General features: G+C 33.6%; 1 protein-coding gene across 1 annotated transcript in view; it reads right to left on the reverse strand.

Moving 5' to 3' along the window:
• LOC141461977 (uncharacterized) overlaps window positions 1-20219 on the reverse strand; it is a 90372-nt gene that overhangs the window by 32423 nt on the left and 37730 nt on the right. Inside the window, exon 5 of the mRNA XM_074143486.1 lies at window positions 14676-14798. Within this exon, the coding sequence (XP_073999587.1) occupies window positions 14676-14798 (123 nt within the window). The remainder of the gene's footprint in view (window positions 1-14675; window positions 14799-20219) is intronic.

Consider the following 20219-nt stretch of genomic DNA (forward strand, 5'->3'; position numbering starts at 1 on the left):
TAGCTGATAGTACCAGCCACCGACCGTTATAACTTAACTAATTTATATTATTTAGAAGGCTCATATTTGTCCAACGACAATACAGAACGTTATCCTAATATCGTATAGGATCACTTTTCATAGATAATTTTGTTTTGTAAATGCAGAGTAGGAGAAAATTTGAAAAAGTATAGGACAATTTTTGTCGATCGTTCGAAAAACAATCAAATAATCAAAGTAGGTGTACCTACTTTTTGAGTTTCCTTTTTTTCACTTTTCCAAATCCGCAACAGCATTCTGGGTAGCACCCAGTTCTTTTCTGTGATCCTTTGAATCGTTTCAGATAGGTTTAAACGTAAACTTCCGATTCCATAGGAGCTAACTTTCCAGACCGGATTGCTGGTACGAACATTGCACTTCATCATTCCTTTCACAAACACCACTTATGCTCTTATACACCATTAATTTTTCAACGCATCTCTTAGGATCGTTTTGCCTTAGTTTGAACTTATGAAAGAAAACCGTCCGAAATTGCTACAAAGCGATCTGTTTCTGAAAAAATTATGAAAACAGGCTAAGCAAAAAACCATCGCGCATTATTGCAATCCGATAAAGAATTTAAAAAGTAAAACGACAAAACCAGCACAAACTTTCAACCCAACTTAATCTATTTTCTGACCGTAGGAGTTTGATATACGGGCAGGACATTGGCGGTTTCAGATCATTTGCTGTTTTGAATGCAAGAAATGTGATTGATCTATTTAGATATGAATTATAAATATCCTTAACAGAATATTAAATAGTAAAGACCATATTTTAAACAGAAATAAATGTAGCAGAACTGATGCGAACATTTCATATAATGTGTTTTTTATGTAAAACATCCCTTTTAACCAGTTTTTGCCAGAAATACATTAATATTTGATTGATTAATACTATAATTTACTGATGTTAAAGGTCAAATTTATGAAAACAGATTTACTGTTATTAACAGAACTGCTAAGTGAGAAGGTGCTTTAAAAAAATGAATCATTACGTCAAAAATATAAGATACAATTAAAAAGAATAATTAAGTACCCCATGTCTTTTTCACAGTAGGTGTTAGCATAATTTAATATATTGAGAAGTACTCTAATAAAGCCTGATTTGCTCTTACACCCTTGTAAAAAAGATTTTATAAGTCAATTTTTATTTTTTGAGCCTTTATTTCACAAATAATCGATTGTATTCTATTTACCATCTTTTGACACAGCTGTGTTGCGCTAAATAATACAGCTGCAAAGAAATAATAAAGTAGCTGGTAGCTCTATCTTCACAAGGTTATATTGCTTCTCTTTTTTTCCCTTCGACCTTTTCAATTCATTTAATGTCAACATGGCCTTTGATCTGGCGGTAGCTTATTCCAGGTCTTTGGCTGCGAGCAGTTTCCTTGCCTGAAGCGACTGTTGCTACTCTAGCTAGATTGCAGTATTTCTTATTGCCTAGCTTATTTGTACACTTTTTTTTTTTTATTCGCCTTCTACACCCGCCGATAGAAGATCAATTGCATTTAATACATCTATTCTAAAATATTTTATTTTATCTGAACAAAAATACAGTGCTCCCCCAATAAAAACAATCTAGAGTGTGAATCTCAGGACGTCCTCTTGTAGTAATTTGATACATTTAGATTTTCGAAAAGATAATCAAATCATCGCTGAAAGCTCACTTTTTTTTTTCACCAACGGCTAATGAACAAGCATCATATAATTAAATCAATTAAAAAGCGAGAGAACTAATTTTAGAATGAAATCAAAATATTGGAGTCCTTTACTATGAAGTGTATATAATTTTTTTGAAACATCTTATCAGCTTACAAATACTAGTGGCTTCTATCTGACAAGGGCAAATTTCACAAACCCAAGGCTAAATATACTGTAATGTATAGCACAAATGGGAGATAAACAATCAGATAGAAATAAAGCAAAATTAATCAAAATTCCCACGTTTAATGCAAGCTTTAAAGTACTCTTGGCTTCAATTCTCCATTGAATTTAGCAAAATTACCAGCTAAACACTGGGAGCTGGTCGCACTAAATAATTATTTAGACTGATAAAACGTGAGTGACGTCCTTTGCGATGAGCCATTTTATCAGAATGCGGCCATATTAAGCTGCAAACCAAATAATTGTAGCCCTGGACTTGCTGAAAGTTGATCTGTAGCCCTAATTCACTTAGTAACATTCAGCTTTAATTATTCTTATCTGAATCATGCCTTATTATGGATAGGGCTGAAACTTGCTGAAACACCCAACATGAATATTTGAATGAATAACTAAGTGGATATTCTACAGTTTGTTGGAAAAACATCTACATTAAAGTCTTTTTCAAATTTTGTTTGTCCAAACTGCGGATGTGGAATTATTACCATTATTCTGGTAGCCTTCAACTTCTTACTGTCAAAGGTTTTATTTGTGTATGTAGTCTATCCAAAATCGGTGCAGATTTTGCTACGCTTCGAATTATACAGAGGGCGCTATTTTGGGCTACATTTCTACAGGGCAGTATTGCCATCAATGTAGAAAGCCCATTTAGTGCTTGTTTTTACATGTTCCAAATACTCACTGGGTGGTTCAACAAGATTCAGCCACTACTCACTGAGGCGAGATCAAGTAAAAACATTTGCTGAATGATGTTGAATTTTCTGGACTACAGTTTATTGTCAAATCCTTAGAGAATGGCTTATCACAGACGACAGTCCAGTTTAGACAGGCCTAATACGAGTTTTTAGAGCGTCCATTAAGCAATGTTTTATGCATGAATTTTCCAAGCGTCAAAATTTTGCTTTCATTTAAAAAGATAAATTGGCCAGGCATTTAGATTAGAGTGAATTTTTAGAACATTTTTCTGTGGTAATTAATGTTCAGGATGTTACTGTTAATTTTAAAATATAAGTTTAGTTTCAGTTCAACCTGGTTGAATTTTGTCTTCTATTTTTAATTGTAACAAAATTTAATGTACGTTTAGTCTGTTGGACAATGCAATCACACATCAGACTCTACTAAATTTGAGCGTCAATTAACTTTCATGAAACCTTCATACGAACGAAAACGTGAATACTGAAGAAAATTTATGAATTAAAATTGTCATTATTTAATAAGACAAAATTGAGACCAAAATGTTACTTTCAGTCACTACTAAGGAAAAAACATGTGAAAATATATGTTCTTTTTATAAGGAAAATGTGTTTGTTTGAGCAGAACTCTCTTGGGAGGAGCGACATTGCTAGAATGCTCAAACTTTTCTGGATGTTTTGGGCAAAATGTTTTTAACCAAAAGTGTGTTTTTAGAGGACAGTTACAATTGGTAGCAAAGATTTCTTTAAATTCCCTTCACTAATCTAAATCCATTTTTAAAGAGGAAAAATTCATTTTAGATGCTAATTTAGTGCACGGTTCTTAATGTAATCTCTAAATAGGTGCAAGAGCATCAGCAACGTAGAGGAGCTTTAACCACTTATTCGTGCTAAATTTTATCAAAATCGGACAAAGCGTTACAGAAATATTGGTAATAATAGTTTTAGAAAGGGCCTTACTTGGGTGGGGCAAACTCCCCTCTTTATGAGGCACAGCGTTCAGACTTTTAAAGTGCAAATCTGTAAAAAATTTCAATTCGAATGACACTTCATTCATGACAATCGGTTCTCGTGTCGATAATTTGAAACGATTGCTATACTTTCCCTTAACAAGTGTAAGAGCTGATCGCCGCTTTAATGTTACGTAGGGGAGCCCTAACTCTATCATCCTACCAAATTTTTTTAAAATCGGGCTAAGATTTACAGAATAATTAGTAATAATAATTTTGGAGGGGGCCTTACATAAAGGGGGCTAACTCCTCTCCTATGCGATGTACAGCGTCGAGACCCCCAAAAGGCACATCTACATAAAATTCCGAATCGAATGACACCTCATTCATGAAAATCGGTTCCCGCGTTTAGGCGCTACGTAGTTTACAAAAAAGGTAACAACAACAAGAAGAAGAAGAAGAAGAAGAAGAAGAACAAGAACAACAACAATTTTTGAAAAAGCCGTTTTTGCTCATTTTCGGCAAGTTTTTTCTCGAAACCTATTAGATCTGGGTTGTTGCAAAAAAATTGCAGCTATAAAGGAGGGTTTGCCCTATAATTTAAAGAAAATTTGGGAATTTTATCTTTTATAGAAAAAGAGAAAAAAATTGTCAAAGTTGGGTGTTTTTCAACATTACGCTTTTTCGTGCAGTTTTTGACGATCAACCCTTATACAACTGTCCTACCGGACAGTTTTAATAAGAATTAGATGTGTTGACCAAAATCTGTGTTTGAATAAATTTTGTTGGTCATGAGCGTGATTTTCCACGTTTTTCACCTATCTGTGTATTTTCAAGCTAAAATTCATTTTGAAGTGGAGGTTCGGAGGGATTTGGGAGTCAAGGTTGTTGCTCAATTCTGTTTTTTTACTAGATGTTAAGATTTCTTTTAGTTATTTACTACCTCAGAATGATAAAAAATGGTTGGCTTCCACTCTTATTAACTTATTTCCCAAAATTTGTTGTAACTACTTATAATTTTACCATGTAAACAGTACGCCATGGTGCGGAATAGGGGATGACAGGTCTAGGTTGTTAAGTGAAATGGGAAGATCCAAATTTAAAGCTTCCACTCCTGAGAATGTTAAAGTTGGTCTATGGCGCTTTGGTCTGTGTTCCCTAGTCGCAGACAACGCTGTCGAATACTTGACATTGGATTGCTAGAGACTTCTAGAAAGAGAAAATCTAAGAGAAGGCCCCCCCCCTGTCGGTTTTAACTTGAACCAGGGATATCAGTAAGGGAGTCTCTTTCCTAGAAAGGTATTCGTGACAATTATGTGGTGCCCTACTTTAAAAAAACAGGCCTAATTATTTACCATGAGCTGATACAAGCAAAATTCTGCCTTCAAGTAAAACTGTATGCAACCAAAAGGGTTATCTGGTAAGCACAAATGGTAAACAGTAAAAAATAAAGTTAGCCATTAAATGGGACAAAATAAAACTCAGATTTTTGTAATTTTGGAAAATCCTTGATAGTTAAAAAAGCAAATAAAAAGTTAAAAATGCTGTTTTTAGAAAAATTTTACTGTTTTAAAATGTAAGATGAGAAAGTCATTTTGGGTATTTTACAATTTTTTTTTTTTTTTTTTTTTTTAGATTATATGAATAGGAGAAAAAGTGCTGATCTGCTGGGCCTGGAAATCCTTCTAGCAAAGTTAGCAAACTTAGCCCATGCTCTGCCAACCCGTAGCCAAACAATGACCGAGCCCAGACAAAGACAGACTCTGCCTTAATTATGTCTAACTTTTAGTGGGAAGAATTACATTATTATGTACTAACCAGTCTGGTTGCTCTAATGCCCGGGTTATTTTAAATGAAACTCACACGGAGTCCATTTATTTAAATCGATATAGCTTTGAAATTAACGAATACAGGTCTAATTAGTAGACAATATCGTTTATAACTGAAAGCGATGGCGAATTATAATAGAGGCCACAATGAAGAAGGTAAGCGATGGAAAGTTGTTTGACAAATGAGAATGAACTTATTCAGGAGGCCGACGTTTATGGTCTATCCGCAGCCTAGACTACATTCCGTAGGTGTAAGGCACAACGCTATGGATTTGTTTTAACACAAACATTTAAACCATTATCTCCAGCTCTTTCAGTTTGGTTGGTATAAGCAGTGTAGAGAAAATAGATCCTTGGTATAAAATTTAAAGGCACCAGTAAGCCAGTTACCAGTTGCTTATCAAGCACTGAGATTTCTCAGATATCTTGGACTGGAAGAGATCTAGGGTTTTAGCCTAGCTGTTTTAAGGAGGCTCAACAGATCTTGAAGATCGCACAGCATCATTACAGTCGAGTTAATATGTGTATTCTATTCAGAAAATAAATTGAAACAAATAAAATTAAAAAAAAAACAATGTGCACCAGTTCTGTGACTTTAGGTTTAAAATTGAGCAAAGAACTTCTCTTTTATGGGAGAACTAGGATGCGATAGAGTTCTATTTTGTAGGTAACTTTTACAAAACATTCCACGTTTTGGAAAAGGATCTTTAAAGTGTTTAACATTAGATCTTTTTTAAATTCCCCTTTTTTTTAATGTTCATGTAAATCGTGTTTGTTAGCCTTGAGGTTATGAGAAATGATACCCTTCCTTAGAAATGAAATAAAAATTAAATAACGGACATAGACAGTTGGAAATAAAACATAAAAATAATACGAACAGAACACAGTGACTGACAAGTGCCTAATGTGCTGACAGAACATGGACAACACAAGCCCATCATAAATTCGTAAATTGCTAAGAAGAGTTTATTTCTTGATTTTTTTTTTTTCTAACAGATCAAATTTTTATTATTTTAAAGATGGACGATCTTGGAATATCCCACATTCAATTCGCGTCCAATATGAAGTTATTATTAGCATTTTTCAGTCAAACAAATCTTTTTTTAATTTACTCCACTTCATGAAAGTGGTTTATACTAAACAAGCATATTTGGTAACTAATAGGCAGATCATCTGTAAGGCACATTACCTGTAGGTAGACAGGTCTATTTTGAACCAAATGGATCGGCATTTGTGGATTAGATAGGCATATCTTGCCTCTGCCATTCCAATCTTGTCCAGCAAATATCTTAAGCTCTGCATTGGTATACTCTATCTGCTACATACCTCCATTCCTTCATTTAGGAACTATGAAGGCAGGAGTAAATCCGCCTTTGGCTTGTAATTATTGCCTTGTATTTCGTAATTTTCATATATTTTTTTTATTCAATTTGTGCTTATATTAGATTTATTTATTTTATAAATGGGGATAACAGTTTACTTTTATAAATACTTTTCATACATTACCAGTAATTTATTGGATCAAATGTTGTATAATTTGTGAAGTTCTTAAAAGAAAAGTATAGTCTTTATTTATTACAGTGTAACCGTTAACTCAGCCATGAGTATTTTGCAAGATGTTCCTACCATTTCCCTGATCTCTCAAAACGTCTTTATTTAATGTTTTAATGAGACAGGTGAGTAATATTTACAATTCTGAGGCTTGTTTGTACTTAAAAAGATATTTCTCACTCGCCCCTCATCGCCTTCAGTTTTAGAAAACGTAACCATACATTTTCTGGACAGCTGATAGTCGAAAGAGGGAAGAAACGAGGTGTACATTGCTAATCCGATCCTTTTATTTATTTTCTTTTAAGAACCGTACTTTGTACAGCGTAATAAGTTTGTTTACTAAAGGTTTCTATTACAAACCCTTATTTACTTTCAATTTGTACTTGTGTCAAGCTAATAAAAACAGGTTTTTTGTTTTTTTTAATAGTCAAGCTGATCTAGAAATAGGACGAATCTACTACTTAGAAACAAAAAAAAAGATACTTTTTTTACACGGACTTTTCATGATGATTGCAAAAACTTTACAGATGGTCATTACCCTGGAATGTAATCCATCTATACAACTTCTATTCCTGGATTTAGCACTCTTTATGACATCCATAGTACAGGGATATCAGAATCACCAACACCAGAAACCCTTAGTTGAATAATGCCGTGTCCATCTCAATAATAGACACGCCAGCAACAGCTGCAGAAGATGTCTTTACAGAGGTGTGCTACATATAAAGAGCATGACATGTGAAGGTACTTAGTTGTGGTTTACAATGGAGGTGACTGAAATGGCGGATGTTGGCGATGCTTTCCTAAATGAATGGTTGTACATTATAGTCTAAGCTATTTAAGTCTGTCCTGTATTTATTTTAGACAGGATAGGATACTTCTAATATATTTCTTTAATTCATAATCTTAAGGTTGTTGGTCTTGAACTTATAGTTGAATGTTGTTCCTTTGAATGCTAAGGAAGCATTATACTTTCATTGTCACTCTTGTAGTATCCTTATTTCTTCTAACAACCAGTTTATTAATCTTCCAGTCTATTCAGTTGTTCAGAGTCTTAACTTAGGACTTCTCTTCAATTGAGAATTAATTGCTGCGAATGTAATAATGCAGACGTTAAATGATTTGTTAATAATTTTGAAAACGCCTTATGTGAAAGGGGCGAATGTGTAAAATACTTTGCTCGGTCTGGTCTGGTTGTAATTTACATTGTTTTGTTCTAATGCTTATTAAACCACGTTCTTATTGGTTGTTTTCTCTCTGATTTCAGTCATTATATGCAGTTTTATTTTAGTTTTAGATATGTTGTGCATGCTGCATCGATTAAGTCTGAACAAGTCAGTTTTGCAGTGTAGTATTTATGTATAAATGAATGATGCTAGCTGCAGTTTCATACTAGGTTGCTGGGGAATTATTAAGTATGTCAAGACGTTTTTTTGAATGTTTTGTTGTTTCCTTAAATGATAAAGAAATATAGAAGTATATCATTGATATCATTGAAATATCATTGATTTGAAACCGTCATAGCATGCTTGTTCTTTTTCTATTCCCGACAATTCCTGATTTTTATCAATTATCAGAGGTTTATGTACTAATTTTCACTTCCATTTAACAATGTTTGGGTCAAAAATACTTACTAGAAGAGACTCATCTTGAGTACTATTTATTTTATTTCCTTTAACCAGATCAAACTTCTTAAATAGCACATCCCCGAATCATATTAGCCACTGATAATTGATTTCACTTTTACGTTTAGTTTTACAAGAAAATTTATAACTTTGTAGTTGTAAATAATTAAAATAATCAAGTTATATGAGGTTCATGCCAGATTTTTGACTGAAAAAATACTAATAAAACTTTTAAACGTTCTACCGAATATTAAAAATATTTTTATACAATTGTTTTAAACTAAATAAATTAAAAAACTGAATAAAACAAAGGACGCACTTAGAAAATTTAATGCTTTCTAGCCCCAATCTTAAACAAAATAAAGTTTGATTCATCTATAAATAATTATTTCTATATTTTTGAAACCTACAACAGCTCTGTGATTTTCAGTAAAGATCTATTTTGGCCGTTCGCTACAAGCTGCCCAGTTCAGAACTATTGTTCAGTAAGTCTATAAGATCCTACCAACTAGAACGCGAAATCATCGTAACTATATTAATAATAGACAGAATCATCAACAGTTTGCAAACAATCTTAACAAGAACAAACGTGTTCAAGGAATTGAACTATAGGCTTATATCAAAGTTCTGTTTAATTGTAGGATTAGTGACTTTATTATTTTTTTTTAATTTATCTTGCGTTTCATAATAAGTAAGTATTGAAATGGGACGGGTTTCTGGTTTGCAGTTTTAGTGGGGAAGTAAGTATTGAGAGCCCCTTGAGAGAAAGAAAAACTGGTATTATTTTGTATGAGAAAGTGATTGTTCATAATATTATTGCATTCGTGCATATTTTGGGCTCATTTCATTACCATGAAAGATGGTTTACTTAGATGGTATTTCGTGAATGCACTTCGATATGTATTCTGTAACAAAAATCATTAAAGGTATGGAAGTTTGGATTAGAAAATGTTCTTCAAGGATACAAGAAAAATCAAATCAGAAAGATGAGAAGATTGATTGAAAGTAATCGGGAAATAAGAGTTTATCGGTGAGGTACAGCCCACAAAGGTAATACTGATCTAAGGTAAAGATCAAAAGTTACGCATAATGATAAAGAGTATGAATTCATAGTTCTAAAGAGTGTTGTGATACTGATTGCATTTGCGGCAAAGAAATCGTTTTAAAATTCAATATCAGAGATTATTTGTTATTGACGTTTCAGCTAAGATTGGATTAAGTTGGAATGTTGGTGAATTTATTGTTGTTACAAGATTAGATGTTAGAAAGGGATACAATGTTTTTTTTTGAGAAGCCGCAGGCATTAACACAGAAGAGCCTAGATCAAATAGTGTAATAATAATAACGAACGAGTTCTAAGAGAGCTACGTTCGGGTGCTGCTTTTAATTTACTAAAAGAAACGACCGAAACCCTTCGCTAGTTTCACGGAATTCTGTTAAATCAAATGTCCGTACAGATTTAAGGAAGCTAATTTTAACTTCTCAGGCACCGAACTTCCCAGTAGGTCTAAAACTTGCTATTTCCGCACGAATTATACAATTTCCGTAAGTCCCTTTGGGCGTATTTCCACTCTGCTTGTATTTTTCCAAATTATTATTTAATTGTATCCGAATTATAACAAGTAGATGTACGAATATTATGTCAATTTGAATGCACAAATACTCTCTCTACCCTTGCTTGATCCGCACACTTGTTCCAAGCAAAACAAGCCGTACCCTGGACCGAACCACTGCAAGAAATAAATTTAGATACCTGGGCTCAGTAATGTCCAAAAACAAGTCGTATTTATTCTAAGCAGATCCTGGTAATAGAAGTTATGTGGCCTTGTTCTGGTTGTAGCAAGTGCGTGACGAGGAAAAGTTAATGTCACCGTTTATATAACTCTCACACCAATGCTTATGCAAAGCTCCAAGAAGTGCACTTTAAAGATGACAGATTAGACGATTCTGTGAGGAATTGGTGTTACGCACAATATCTAGATCAATCCAGTAAAATGAACATACCGGGTTGTAAAGAATTGGAGCCACAGAAAGCTTTAATAACTGCAATAAAGATGAATGTACTCTTAAGATTTAAATAAACTGTTTGAGCCGTCAACCGTTTGGGAAAGATAAGTCCTTCGTGAGTGATAAAGAGACCGTGAGAACCATATTTGGAAACGATCCTGAAGAAAATAGGCATCAGATCGTGGAAAAGGAAAAGGCAAGGACAATTCTTAAGGAGAAGGCTTAAGTTCTTCAAGAGTAGAATCCAATAATAATGTTAATTTTCGATAGGATTTCCACAGTTTTATCGAGTATGATAATTTATAAAAGCTACAGTTCAATTCTTAAAACACAATTTTTAACAGAAAAACTTACACGTGTCACCGATTAGAGAATAGTTATTTAAGAATGAAATCCCTTTAAAAACTATAAATTACAATTAATAAAACAAGCACCAATATTAATGGGAAAAATTCGTAAGAATAATCTCCCGTGAAATCCCAATAAATAAAATAGTAATTAAAATCATATGACAAGGGACAATGTATTGTATTCTATTGATTGCTGTTATGGTGTAAGTGAACAATATACGACTTTATTGTTGTAAGTAATTGTGGAGAAAAAGATAATTAATATATTTTGACTGAATTATTAATTTCATAAAGCTATGATATTTTTAAATACATCTATATTTAATTTATTTATATCTGAGCAGCTCAGCAAAGACGGCATTCAGAGGCTGGGAGTGTGTCGCCTTTAATACGAGTATCACAATAAATAATAAACTGAAATAAAATAACAACACAAATGAAAAATAAATAATATTAACGACTGTACACATGTGCAGGCTCTAGAAATTATCAACTTTATTTTAAACAACGATTCAAATAAATAATACTACATACAGGATTACCACCCTCCCAGCCAAACAATTTAAAGGTAATTCAATGTACTCTCGTAGGGTACTTTCAAGTCTTTGGCAGGACACATGGACAAGATTTAGGTAGTTTATTTTATTTTTGGAGTAAAAGGAAAAGTTTTGAAAGTGTGATATAATGTTTTTACGGTTGATACTCAAGTATATTTTCATCTTTCGCTTTCTTTTACCCCTCTAAAAGTGAGTATTAAAATTGTGCAGATTATCAATTTTGAATTTTCACAAGCAATACACATTTGGAGTCACTTTTTGACGGTCTGATAAACACTGAAGAAGGTCTCTTTTTTTTTTTATGATTCAAGGCGCGACAACGTCTAAGGTTATTGGCGCCTCTGGACAATGTTCTCTCGTTGCAGACAACACTGTCCATCAACGGACAGTGAGCTATAAGAAGCTCCTAGGTAGAGAAAATCTAAGTGCCAACAGCTGGGATTCGAACCCGGGATCTCCGCGTGGGAATCTAATACGCTAACCGCATTGCTAATACCTTCCCTTAAGATGGTATTAAAAATTTTTTTACTGACTATATCAGTAATAAATAATTTGAAACAAGATTTAATTTCAAAATCTCCTTTAATGTGCTCTTTATTGTACGGTTCAAAAGCGTTCATATTGTTAATATGTTGCCAAAATTCAAAGATAAATTCTTCCTGGCTACGATGCGTTCTTAAATTCGATGATAGCTAAATTTAAACAGCTTAATATCTTCTTGGAAGCTTTAAATTTTATTTTTTATGAACTAGATGCCAAATATTTCTGGCAGAACTTTAGAAATTCTTAAATAGATGTGTGTGACGTTGTATTAAGATGTCCGATAAAAGTTTTGCTGTATTAAAAAATTAAAAGATTCAACATGGCTACAGGTTTTCCTTATACTTTGATTTTCAACTTTTTATTGATTTTAATAGAGTCGAAAGGGACCTTGGAGTGCAATGCAGCCTACGGGACAATGTTCTGTCATTAAAGTTAACACAGTTTAACAGAGGTTCATAGGAAGCTAGCCCAGAAGAGAATCTAAGAAAGCTCAACCAATTTCTTCTAAGTTATTAAACTAAATTATCTAGATAATTGGATTATTAATTAATTTGGACTCTATAAGGAATTATTTTGAAGAAAATGGTTGTTCTAACACGAGGAATACTAAAAGCTTCTCCAGCAAGTAAGGGTGTGGGGCAAATGATAGGCCTACTGTAGAAGTCGTGACAACTTACCGACAAAATGGAGGCTTATTTACGTTCATTAAGGGAACCACAATAACGTTACCAAGGAACCATTTCTGTCGTGTCAAACGCACTATTACAACCCTCATTCTCCAATCTGGACACGCATTTTTTAACTTTGCCCCTTCTCATTTATACCCAAAAAAAAGGTTTAATAAGAATATTCTAGCGAGTTTATTGTTCAAATTATAATTTGGTTTTCATTTTCTGTAACTACTCGAAATAGTTTACTTAGAAGACGAAAACATTATGTTTGTTAGAACGCGTGACTGGATTGTAAAATGACAAAAAGTTGTTCAAATTAGTTTACCTTAAATAATTTTAGATTCTAAACCTGTATTTTACCAGGTTTTAGGTCTTTTTTCATTTTTTAATATATACATACTTCGGCGGGATTCACTCATATCGTCTTCTTCTTAACATAAAAATAACTGTAACGAGCTGGAGTTCGAAAATACCAAAGCCTCTCCGAACTAAGATTCAGCAAGATATGCCCAATCAAGGACAAATTCGAACCCGAGACCACCGCGCGGGGGTCTAGTGCATAGTAACACTGGTTCTTCTATCATTACCTCTTGTTTGGTGAGGGGGGAGGAATGGATATCAACGTCTGCTGGGTTTTCAGTGCTTCTCTCATTATTATATTCACTTACGCTGTAAAGTATTGGATTTTTACAGATTTAAGAAATAGAGATCTTCACCTAAATTACGCTAAAAAGAAAAAGTGGTTTTAGGAATTGGCCAGTGTAGGCGTGGATCCAAAAAAGAACCACTGCCATCCTCTCTCAGTTTTTTGAAACAGGTTTTTGGTAAATATAAAGCGAGAAGTGCCTGTTTTACGTACGTCAGCTAATTTTATTGGGCTTTTCGGTTTTTAATTTCTTTAAAAAAAAAATGGGTCTTTGAGAATCAAGATATCATTTATCTCCTGTAAATTCTAAACTGTTCCCAATACGATCACATTGATTATATTATTTTCAATATTAATCAATCAATTAATCATGATGTTTCCACTCGCGGTAGTATTGATTAATCCTGACTTCGGACCATATAGAGTCCGCATTCCATCCCTCGGAAACGGCGTATGTGAATAATATCTATTCGTGCGTAATCAGCGAATCTCAAAAACTGAATATACTGTTAGTCTAAACATTATACTTTGTTTATTTAACCGCGGGTGGGACCCAGTAAACAAAGTTTTGGTTAAAATCAGTCAACCTTTTACTGAATCGAATTTCCACTTTTTTTTTATTTTCTCTAATGTTTTCGAAAATCAATAATTATTTGCTTTAAAGTTTTGTATAAACACTACGGGTTCTAATAAACGCTGGGATATTCTCTGGATATATTGTATTTTATACAGTTTTTAATACCCGCATTAACATAAATAAGCATCAAACCTGGTTAATAAAAAGTGTGAACAGAAATCTCCACGATTGTATTCGTTTTAATTATAAGGCTCGTCAACATCTGTGATTGTCGGCCTCCAGACATCGTTCTCTCGTTACAGACAACACTATTCATCACCGTACAACAGTAAATAAATACTATGCACTTATAAAATACAGAGGGCTACTAAAATTTTGTAAAAACAAATTTTTGGTTAGATTAGAAGTTAGAATTAGGGAATTCAGTAAATAAGAGAAGCAGTTTATTTCCGGTCACTTTTTGAGATTATTGGGCGTTAAGCTTTTACTGTATATTGTCCACTTGCTGACAGTGTTCTCTCGTTACTAACAACACTGTTCATAATTTGACAGTCAGCTTGGTAACGAACTGGGCCCATTCATTACGACACATCTAACCTTAACTATGAATATTACCACTGTATGTTATAATCCTAACATGAGTCACACTTCAAAAACTCCTCCTTCTCTTTTTAGAGCAGTTATTTTATTCTTTTTCAAGGATGAGGATTTAAATACAGGATTATATTTAAAGGAAAATGTGCCGCCTTGGACCTTGTTGCATATTTGTTACCTACTTGAGCTGGACGATTCCTTCGAGAATAAAGCCTCAACAGCCGAGTAGTTAGATGGTCTATACTCTGTTCTTATCCACGGACTGACCAAGTGCTGCAGAAGTCCCCATCTTGCTACACCTCTCACTGAAACCCGGGTACATCACAATTCCATTTTTGCAGGATCGTTTGTTGTTTTTTTTTTTTTTTTTTTTTTTGTGCTCTGTGTGCGAAGGTATTGTTAGATCTTATTACTTTTATATATATTTATATTTTTTCTTTTTTTTTTGACATAATATTTTTTATAATTACTTTTTTTTTTTTTCAAATTTATAATGTGTGTTTCAAATATCTACGTGTAGCTCAGGTGTCCGTGCTGTGCTTGAGGGTATTATTTTTGAGTGCACTTGAGGTAGGTGAAACAAAGTCTGAAACAGAGGAGATTCAGAGTGAGTGTATAAAGTGCTGAGTGTAGTGGTGACATGCGACCAAGCAGTAGAATATACCCAGAGACCACGCAATTTGTAATTAACCACTTCCAAAAATGCTCCCATGCATTTAAAAAAAAATCAGAAGTTGAAAAAAACAAAACAAAAGAAAACAATAACAATATAGTTAATAATAGATTCATTTAAAATACTTAATTTTTTAAAAATAATAAAAACTGTGAAAAAAGTTTTAAAATGTATGCAAAAGAGATTATTAATGAAAAGAAAATCAATTCAAAGGATATTTGGATCAGGAAAGAATTAAAAAACAGAGAATTTCAAATAAAATATCCAAAAATAGCGTAGACTTTCTTTTCCAGGCGAGTTTTTTAAATTTAAGTTTTTTATAATGGAGGATGTTGTTTACCAAATTTTGTAAAGAGATCTTGAAATGTTTGGAGGTATCCCTTAATCCAAACAAAATAATACTAACACCACCATTCGCTCAATACAACAAAATATTAATCTTAATACTACGTAAGGTATTGTTACAAATATTATTTTTTTATGCAGAGTATTGGCCATCGTTTTTAGTGATTGATTCTTTAATATCTAAAAGATAGAAAGAATATTGCCAATATCAGTCATAATTCTGGCTGAAACTAATATTCTTTCTCCCTTTTGGATTATTTATTTAAATTATGCCAACAGTATCAAAAAACCAATAAGGTTGCAATCTTTCTTAAGTATCCAAAAATATCAATTACAAAAACCAATGAAAATAATTACATTAATTCTAATAAAATACACTTAATTAGCACAAATACCTTCTTTTAAATTGGCATCTTTAGGCATATATTCGTTCCAATCGCCACATAATTTTGAAAAGATATCGTACTGTGTGAATGGACGAGTCACAGAAGACATTAGTGCGTGAGCTTAACACAAGAATGGTCGTCAACTCACCATCAAATATTTTATTCAGAAATTAAAAAGAAAATCCTCCTTCAATGAATTGGTAGTGGATCACTTGAAATCGGATTATGTCATTTGCAGTAAGAATGATTTAGCAAGCACAACTTTGGGATGATTTCAATAAACGTCAAGTTGCTGCACTTAGTAGCCGTTTAAGAAAGTACAATTAAGGAACCAAACGATGAAAACATAATGCCAAGTTCTTTGTTGATAAGAACGCATTTTCTTCAGATAGCTGCAGGCAATGGACGGAGAAAGCAAAATGAAGTGACTGAAATCTCTGCATATTCTAGTACACTAACCACTAAGCTAAGGTTACCAGGTGTCCCCGAATTCGTACTTCTGTCCCCGATTGAAAAGTGTCCCCGGAATGCCCTCGTTAACTATCATTACTTACTTTCCTATGACTTGTCAAGAATTTGCCACAAAACTTAGTTCAAGAGATGACATATTACAAAAAATACATTCATCCCAAAAATACTTGTGACTTTAATTGTGTCAGAACAAGAATATTATGTTTTATCAAGTATTAATATTTATAGTGTATAATAATAGTAGTATTGAATTTACTTTGAGAAACTAACCCATTCTTTTGAGAAATACCAGAATAAGAGTTATTCAAAAGGTGGATAGAACAGATCCTCATATTTTGAAACAATCCTTCCTCTAGCCTTGTGTTTGCTTATTTCCAATAACATGTTCAGCAAGACTGTTTCATCCGATTTACTCCTTTCCATTTCTTTTCCTACAGTTCTATCAGCGATTGCGATTAAAGCTTGCATATCCCAGATCCAAGAAGAAGCCCAGTTCGGAAACAAGAAATCAACTCTTGTCAAAATGCTCTAAATGGAGACTGATTAAAAGTGATGGCTAGTTGTTTAACACAGAATTTCGGTCATATTTTAAAGTACATTATTCTAGGGCATACTGCATCCCACAGATAAGGGTTGGTAATTTTTGGTTTACTACAGTACAATGTTGACCAAGAAGGAAATTTGAAGTAGCTCAAATTAAACTTTTGTTTATTTTATAAATATTCCGAAGGTATTTTGGCCAAGATTCTTCAACATCATGACCATTAGGCAGGGCCCCCCATTAGGCAGGGCCCAACAAAGAGATTGGCTAAAAATGAATGTTGATTGGCTTTATTTCAAATAGGTTTCTTTTCTAAATAACTACTTATTTCAAATAATTTTTCATCTAATCTGATGAAATAATTTTAAATATTATCTGAAATAGCATCGGTAAATATAATAGCACTTACATGTCTGTCAGTTACGGGCTATCGTTAGCTTTTTTGGTAGTAAGATCCTTGAATTGATGTTTATATATCAATTGAATATATATGTATATGTAAAACGGAGGTTTTTATTGTATATAATGAATTGAACCATTCTAAAACAGTAACGTTTCATGTTTGGTTAAATTAGCCTGAGTATTAACTGATTTAAATGGGGACAAATGACAATAATGAATTATGAAATTTAATACTGTGTGTTACGTCACCGAGGTTAATGACATTTTCTCTATCACAATGGGAAAAATGCTTTAAATGAGGTGGATCCATGTCGTCTGTTTTTTTGATATTTAATCCAAACCTTGCTAAAAATTACATCGCAATTCCTTTGCTGGTTGCTAATTGACTAGTTGTTTGCTCGCACAGTTACTATGAATACGCTAAATCAATTTTCTATCTGTTCTTTTACAGAAAACTATGACAACTTCTTGCACAACATGAAGAAAAGCTAGAGATTTCGTCGTTATAGCGGTGAGCAGAGAACTTACCTCGGATCGAGATTAGAGACGACTATTTAGAATGAAGCCTCAAGCACGCCATACCATTAAACCTGGTGTAACTCAAAAACGAAAAAACACTTCAAACACTCTCACTAGAGAGCACTACAATAAGTTTTTGGTTAAGAACGGTCTAACGGACGCTTTATTAAATCCATCACTGGCATAGATTTTGGTTACCAGAGAAGATATTACCATTTTTATGGTCAAACTACTCAACCATTCACACTTTTTCCGTGGTTATTGAACTACTACTTACAAATTAGGGCGACCCTGTTTCTACCATCCATCACTGGCGTAGATTTTGGTTGCCAGGGAAGATATTACCATTTTTATGGTCAAACTACTCAACCATTCACACTTTTTCCGTGGTTATTGAACTACTACTTACATATTAGGGCGACCCTGTTTCTACCATCCATTACTGGCGTAGATTTTGGTAGCCAGAGAAGATATTACCATTTTTATGGTCAAACTACTCAACCATTCACACTTTTTTCGTGGTTATTGAACTACTACTCACAAATTAGGGCGACCCTGTTTCTACCATCCATTACTGGCGTAGATTTTGGTTACCAGAGAAGATATTACCATTTTTATGGTCAAACTACTCAACCATTCACACTTTTTCCGTGGTTATTGAACTACTACTTACATATTAGGGCGACCCTGTTTCTACCATCCATTACTGGCGTAGATTTTGGTTGCCAGAGAAGATATTACCATTTTTATGGTCAAACTACTCAACCATTCACACTTTTTCCGTGGTTATTGAACTACTACTTACATATTAGGGCGACCCTGTTTCTACCATCCATTACTGGCGTAGATTTTGGTTACCAGAGAAGATATTACCATTTTTATGGTCAAACTACTCAACCATTCACACTTTTTTCGTAGTTATTGAACTACTACTCACAAATTAGGGCGACCCTGTTTCTACCATCCATTACTGGCGTAGATTTTGGTTACCAGAGAAGATATTACCATTTTTATGGTCAAACTACTCAACCATTCGCACTTTTTCCGTTGTTATTGAACTACTACTTAAAAATTAGGGCAACCCTGTTTCTACTATCCATTACTGGCATAGATTTTGGTTACCAGAGAAGATATTACCATTTTTATGGTCAAACTACTCAACCATTCACACTTTTTCCGTGGTTATTCTACTACTACTTAAAAATTAGGGCAACCCTGTTTCTACCATCCATCACTGGCGTAGATTCTAGTTGCCAGAGAAGATATTACCATTTTTATGGTCAAACTACACAACCATTCATACTTTTTCCGTTGTTATTGAACTACTACTTACAAATTATGGCGACCCTGTTTCTACCATCTATCACTGGCTTAGATTTTGGTGGTCAGAAGCGAAAAATAAATTTATCTGGTCAATCTGTTAAGCAATTCCAAACATTTCCGTTGATTTTACACTTGTTTTTTCAAATCTGGTTGACCCTATTTGTATCGTATGGCACTGGCTTAGATGCAACGTGTAATAACATTTTAAAACAAAAATTTCATTTTTTCTGGAAATGAAATTGCCCAGTTAGCTAACTTTTAGTATTCTAATTGATGTTTTAATCTCTGATAGTATAAATAAAGCTAGTAGAACATGTTTGGGATAGGTCAGTGCTTAAGACATTAATCTCGATCAGCGAAAAACTTAGAGGTGTTGCGTGTGACACCTCTAGCAAGTGTGATGTGAGATAGCAAGAGAAGAATCGATTCAAGCGATGCTCTTTTACTTTTATTGTTGCCAAAGTGCTGTAACATACACGATCTGTTTATTTACTTAAGAAGTGCTAACAACAGAGGTCATTGGTGCCTGGAACTATTTTCGGGACTACCGGATCTAACTTTTCAAGAATCTGGACAGTGTTCTCTCGTCAGAGATAACAGGGTAGCTCCTAGAAAGAGAAAGTCTTAGGTCCTGCAGATGGATTAGAACCCCGGGATTCAAGGTTCTAACCACTCAGCTAAAACCTTTGAATTAGCACTTTGGTTAATGTATAAATAATAAGGATTCTTGAACATTTTACTTCTTCAAAATGGTGAATCTTTTAGGCTATAATTTATATCATACATTTCACGCATGTATGATTTTGTTTGTCTAATATCTGTTTACCACATTCGTACTATGTGTTTTCGTAGAAGGACCACGTATTTATTTGCATTTTAACAGGCAGTGTGCATGTCTATCTGTCTGAACGTATGTAAATATGTGAAGAAGAAGTTCTTGGTTACAGAATGAATGTTAATGTACACCTACTTTGGTTACCATAGAAATACGAGCAGATATTATTTCAAATAAGGAGTTTATTTTACGGCAAAGGCCAGATGAAGTATTTTGAAAAAGTCTAAAGTT

Source organism: Rhodnius prolixus, unplaced genomic scaffold (assembly GCF_049639745.1).
Source record: "Rhodnius prolixus isolate KJV_2025 unplaced genomic scaffold, Rpr scaffold_12, whole genome shotgun sequence".
Taxonomy (NCBI): domain Eukaryota; kingdom Metazoa; phylum Arthropoda; class Insecta; order Hemiptera; family Reduviidae; genus Rhodnius; species Rhodnius prolixus.